Consider the following 6,547-nt stretch of genomic DNA (forward strand, 5'->3'; position numbering starts at 1 on the left):
CCTAAAGGTGATGACAGACACAAAAAAAAAAATAAATAAATAAAAATATACACACATCATTGTAAAATCAATACATTCATCGTTCCACTCAGAATCTAAAATAATCGTCGTAATAATCGAACAGCCCTAAATCTTACCACCGTTATCCAAAGTAATAAATTTTAAACCTATATTATACCCAATACTCAATAGGGGTTTACGTATATTTTTGTATATATCTCCTATTTACGACAGTTATTTGGTATGGGTTCGATAAGACGCTCAGCCTATAATTGTTGTTACGTAATATAATAATAATACTATATATTATATTACTTATTATAACTTATAACTTTGTAGTTTTTTTCCGTGTCGTTTTTTACCGATTACCTACCGAAACATTATTTATTTTAAGAAATATTTTTGTATGTTATCCAAATATGATTTTTCTCGAAAATTTTAGGTAGGTACACAAAAATATTAAAAATTTCGAAATATGCACAAATATGCTAAATAATTGCTCAAATATACACTTTTCCTAAAATGAAAGAATGCAGATAAATACATGCAGATGCCTATGCAAAGTCAAACTTTGTATTTAATTTGGCCATTTCATAAAACAAATTTATAAATTACCTAGAATAATAATATTATTTATGACCACTACTAAAAAAGATACAATGCAAGAAGTCCCGAACCCTAAATATTAGTTACGAAATTTATGAATTAATAATTATATTATTCCATTCTGGAGGGGAGTGTTACCCCCTGAAAATACGCCACTGAATTTAGGTAATTCTATAGGTACCTACCTAGTATTTTTTTATAGTTCTCATGGTGCCATATTTACTTACATAATATAATATATAATTATATCCACAATCCATGATAAAGTAAAGGTTATCATGTAAATATGAACATACCTATCACCTATGTATCATCAATGTATCATATTATACATTCATACAGACTACAGATGTACTTATGTAAATTACAATATTGTGTATTTTGTTATCCATTGAAATTTGAAAGCAATCAAATTAACTTTAATCTAAAATCATTTTTACTTCTATAAGTATTAAATAAGTCATAACTAGGAAGTAAAAAAAAATCAATTTAATCATTATGGTCAAAATTCTACCTAACCTGCAACCTTAATTTGTATTTTGATGACATATAGGATGTTGAAAAATACACTGAAGAAATTGAATTTCCAACAGACGGAATAGTCATAAAATTCATAAATTCAATAGACTCGAAGAATTTGTTATTTCTAGATGCACAAACCAAACTTACTCAGCATCTTGGTCAGTATATTTATTTAAGATATTTATAAATTATTAAATATTTAAAACTTTTCTTTTACTTTATATACCTATAACCCATAGGCATATTATGTACCTACCATTTAACTATGCTATTTTATTTTTTAATTCCCCAAAAATCATGTCTACGCCACTGGTAATAATATGTATAATACTATAATAAAATATAATATCTATAAAATAGTTTAAGAGTTACCTAATACCTACTTAATTGTTTTTAAAAATAGAACGTTCTGGAATATATTGTCCAATACCCGTGTTCAATAAATATGGAGAAAGTTATCGGTCTTACATTCTAGGTAAGTGATATAATATCTCTTTACACATTTTACTATTTTAAGGGCTGCTTATTGTACTTTGACAAATATTCCATATTAAAAAGTACTATAAACTAAACTTTAGAGTCTTATGCCTGTTTTTAAAGATAATAAAATCCACGCAGTTAGAGTCTACAAATATGTTAAAGGAGAAACTATGGATAAAGTTAAAGTCAATTCTGAAATAACTACCAATTTTGGTTTTTATGTTGGTTGTTTAACATCAATTTTAAAGGTAGGTTTAACATTTTTTACTTGATGTGTAAGAGAATACTTATTACAACTAAATTTATTACATAACTATTACAATGATTTTTAGACATTTAATCATGATGGATTCCATCGAAGTCATTTGTGGGCTCTAGAAAAATGTCCAGAGGTTCTAAAATTTGTAGAAGTTTTTGATCAAGAAAAACATCGACAAACAGTTACCACAGTAATAAACAAATTTGAGTCTGAAGTTTTGTTAAAAGCTGATCATCTTGAAAAAAGTTTGAGTTTACTTTAATAGTATAATTATTACTTTGTTTAAAATACATTTTTATTTGAAGGTGTGATTCATGAAGACCTCAATATGAATAATATAATCATGAAAGACAACAAAATACTTGGTATTATAGATGTAGGTGATGTTGTCTATTCATTCACAATTTTTGATTTTACTGTTGCATTATGTTACCTAATTATGCATGAATTTAAAGACAATAATGCTAAGTTATCTAATGTACATATTAAGAATTTTGTTGAAGCTTATGAAAAACAGTACAGAAATTTAAATGATTTTGAAGTCTCCATAATACATGTAATTATACAAATTAATAATTATTAATTAATTTTAATATTTATAATTTTAAAATGAAATGTTTAAATTATCCGATGCGGAAATAGATTTACTATTATTCTTTCTACATATATTAATTATTGACGACCGACTCAGACCGAGAGTAATAAAATATACAAAGAGATATATTTTTTTTTTTTGTAAATCGTTCATTTTACATGAATAATTACAATCTGTACTAGGGGGCACAATAAGTAAAATGTTTAGCATAATAATGAAAAGGACAGTGAAAGAAATGAAGGAGCTTCACATTAGAAGCACCTGGGCTTAAATAATTTCCTTAAAACGTATGCATCAGATATTGAGTAGGTCTCTAGGCCAGTTGCGTTTGAGGCGTCTTGGCAGGTTTTCTAGAAGATTGTTGGAGTGAAGTTGAGTGATGAGGCGGTTGGTGTGGTCGGCCGTTTTGGAGTGGAGGCGAGTAAAGAATTTGGCAGCTGTTTGTTTGATAGTAACAATTTTTAGCTCGTTGTAGAGGCTGACATTAGTAACATATCAGGGGGCATTCACAGTCATTTGTAGGCAAATGGCTTGGAAAGCTTGGATAGTTCTAGTGTTAGCTGGTTTGGCTGAACTCCAGAGGGCGATTCCGTAGGACCAAATAGGTAGGAATAAGCTCTTATATAATAGTAGATGGTAAGAGGTGCTCATTTTTTATTTTAAGAGTGGTCTTAAGATATGCAGGCGGCTGTTCAGTTGTGTCTGTTTATTTTTGAGGTGAGGGCCCCAGGTGAGTCCTTTGTTGAAGACTAGATCGAGGTATTTTACTTCACTAGTCTGAGGTATGATTTCAATTGTTGAACATTAAGGGGGGTGGAACTCTCGAGCGGAATCCAAATGTGACATGAGTTGAGACATAGAGTTACTTATGATATAAATTGAATGTACATTACATTGAATTACATATTATATATAACAACTATTAAACTAATGGAAGTCACTTTATTTGAATGTAAAGATAATTACCAAAAATAAATATATGATATATAAACAATTAATTACCTATTTAAAATGAAAACATAAACAGTACATTTTTAGATTCACAATATTGTAATTGAAGTAAAAATTATCAAGGTTATTACAAACCTGAAGCATACAACTTTTAGGTTCATTATAACTATACAGTTGTGTGTGGAATGAGTGAATGACTATTGACTCAGAATAAGTAATCTCTTGATCTGATCTTGATCTAGATCTGATGTAAAAAGTTGGAACCAACCAACCTATTTCTTTTCATATTTTGGTACATTAATATTACCATTCAAAATTTTAAAAGAAACATCATATAAGTTAAGTGTATTTGCAGCATTGCAGTTACAATTCTAATAAAATATTAACAGTTTCTTTGACTAATATTAATTTGTATAAAACTAAATGTATTTTTAAATATTAAAATTGTTTGTCATATACATTTATCTTATAACCATTAGTCAAATTGTAAGTCTCAAGTTATAATTGCATAGCTAATTGTTTATAATAAATATATACAATAATTACTGGTTACTCTAGGTATATGAACTCTTTTATTTAATTTCAGACTTGTGTATGTGCCAGAATTTGTCAAAGTTTAGTTTTGGGTAAAAAATCAAGCCTGAGAGATTTATCAAATAGTTACATACTATCTACACAGGAGAGAGGGTGGAGAGCATTAGAAGAATTAATGAACATTAAAGACGACAAATTTGTTATGTTACTGAAACATTAGTTCAATAAATTACATTTTAAATAATTGTTATCATCATTAATGAATTTAGTTTTACATTAAGTACAATAACAAATAACTTTATAGGTATTGTTATTTGATATTTTGATAAATAGCATAGCAATAATATATTAATATATTGAAACTTATAATACCTAGGTATATACTTGTAGAGTGTAGACATAGTTATATACGGCATTCCACGATGATAATTAGAAAGATACCTATACTATATTAATAATATAAAAGTAGGTACCTATAAAATTATTTGTATTATACAATACATACTTTATACATAATATTATGTAGGTATACATTATTATTAGTCTAATCTAATATATAATATATTAATATATATATTAATTCTACAAACAATATAATATGATACCTACATTAGAATAATTATTTACCAAAAAAATATAATATTAATTACCTTTTTGTTAATATTTATTATTTAAATATAGATTTTTGATTATGAATTTATCATATTATATAATATACCTACCTAGACATATTTGATGAGTATCAATTAGTTTTTTTATTAATGAGATTTATTCTATAGTTTAAACTTCAAATAAATAAATTATAATTGTACATTGCACATAGGTAATTTGTATCAACATTTGTATCATCATATCTTTGTCCATAATTTGAACAAATATTTTAATTTTAATTGCACAAATGATATCATTGTTTGAATGTTATTATGATATAGTACCTACTGATTACTCAATAAATACAAATTAAATAATTTAATTTAATTTTCTAGATTTTTTTCTATGAAAGAAATGCAAAAGACTGTACATTTTAATAATATACCCACCATTATAATATTGACTACAAATGAATTAATTAATGTTTGCTGGCTGATACTATACTATACTAAAATAGTATTTAGTAGTTATAGTATTTTATACCCATGCTTAATGTAAAATGTGAATATTCATGTCAGAACGTAATATCATTGCTTATAAATTACTACTAGTATGCTAATAATATTATTATGTCGTATTTTGATTTTTAGATTCTTTGAGGAGCGATGAATGTATTGGCGGACACGATTAGTAGTCGTAGATTATTATTCGATCTTAACTTCAGTATCTTGTTCGATGGTAAAGTGATTTTAGTTTGTACTTTTGGGAGGTATAAAGCGCCCAGAACAACAAAATAAAAACTCACGTTGCTATATATACCAGTGGTGGCCAAACTTTTTTTAACTCGGGCCATAAAAAAAAAAAATTTTACCGCGGGCCATAATTTTTTTTTATAATTATTAAAACACATATAAAAATAAATATAAACTATACAAAATATCGTTTTATATTTACAAAACATATTTTAAAATGTATTAATTTGTTATTTAGTAACAACAAAAACGCTACGATATGGCGATACGGGATTAAATATGAAGAATGTATACTTAAATTTTTTTTTACGTAAATGTAAAATATTATATTTCTTTCGCGGGCCAGATATTAAATGATGGCGGGCCGGATTTGGCCCGCGGGCCGTAGTTGGCCACCACTGCTATATACCATAAAATGTTGAAAACGTTTTTACACATTTTGAGCCGTTCACGGACATTTTAAATTTTTTTAGTTTATTTTTTTATAAATGCCAATCAAATTTTATTTGTTGGCAGGGGCGTCATTTAGGGGGGGGGCAGGGTGTGCAATGGCACCACTAACTTAAAAAATGTTAACAATTGGCCTGCCATTAATACTCCAATGCGCCGTCATAATTAACTTATACATGTTTTCATATATAGGTAATATAAAATATATATATTTTAAGTTTTTGTATATGTACAGTAATGACATTATAGCTGGTTGCTTTAGCTGCTTATAAGCTTTTAATTCTTTGAATTGCTAGCTATTTAAAAGTTGCATTAGTCGTTATGAGTTTCAATTAGAATTATAAAAGGGAAGGAAAGAATATTTACATAGGTTTGCATAGGTTTCCTACATTTATATATATATAAATATATATTTTTTTTAATGGCCTGGTGAAATGTCAAAATTGGCCTGCCTAAAAGTTTGCACACCCAGAAAAAAAACTGAAATGACGCCCCTGTTTGTTGGGCCAAAAAACGTGAAAATCTTCTCTTGATATATTGTTACTATAGTAGTTAAAAAAGATTAAAAATACATATGCACATTTTTTTTATAACCATTTTAAGTTTGAATTTAGACGAAATTTATCAAATTGAGTATTTACAAATTATTCAGTACCTAGTTAAACATTTATAAATAAGGATTGAAAATTTAAAATAAGGTTCCATGTAAATAGGTTATATATAAATTACTTTATTCACAATGATATTATCAAATATACTTATTATTAATAACCAGGGCTCGGAAGTTGTAGCAAATGCATATTTTTC

The 6,547-nt window shown here is 26.9% G+C and overlaps 1 protein-coding gene across 1 annotated transcript in view; it reads left to right on the top strand.

The window, feature by feature from the left end:
• Positions 1-4,207, top strand: part of LOC100160754 (hydroxylysine kinase) — a 10,856-nt gene extending 6,649 nt beyond the window's left edge. The window contains exons 3-8 of the mRNA XM_001949007.5: positions 1,160-1,286; positions 1,532-1,603; positions 1,729-1,856; positions 1,941-2,112; positions 2,173-2,423; positions 4,000-4,207. Of these exons, the coding sequence (XP_001949042.1) occupies positions 1,160-1,286; positions 1,532-1,603; positions 1,729-1,856; positions 1,941-2,112; positions 2,173-2,423; positions 4,000-4,167 (918 nt within the window). The 3' untranslated portion in view covers positions 4,168-4,207. The remainder of the gene's footprint in view (positions 1-1,159; positions 1,287-1,531; positions 1,604-1,728; positions 1,857-1,940; positions 2,113-2,172; positions 2,424-3,999) is intronic.
• The last annotated feature ends 2,340 nt before the right edge of the window (positions 4,208-6,547 follow it).

This window comes from Acyrthosiphon pisum, chromosome A1 (genome assembly GCF_005508785.2).
Source record: "Acyrthosiphon pisum isolate AL4f chromosome A1, pea_aphid_22Mar2018_4r6ur, whole genome shotgun sequence".
NCBI classification, from domain to species: domain Eukaryota; kingdom Metazoa; phylum Arthropoda; class Insecta; order Hemiptera; family Aphididae; genus Acyrthosiphon; species Acyrthosiphon pisum.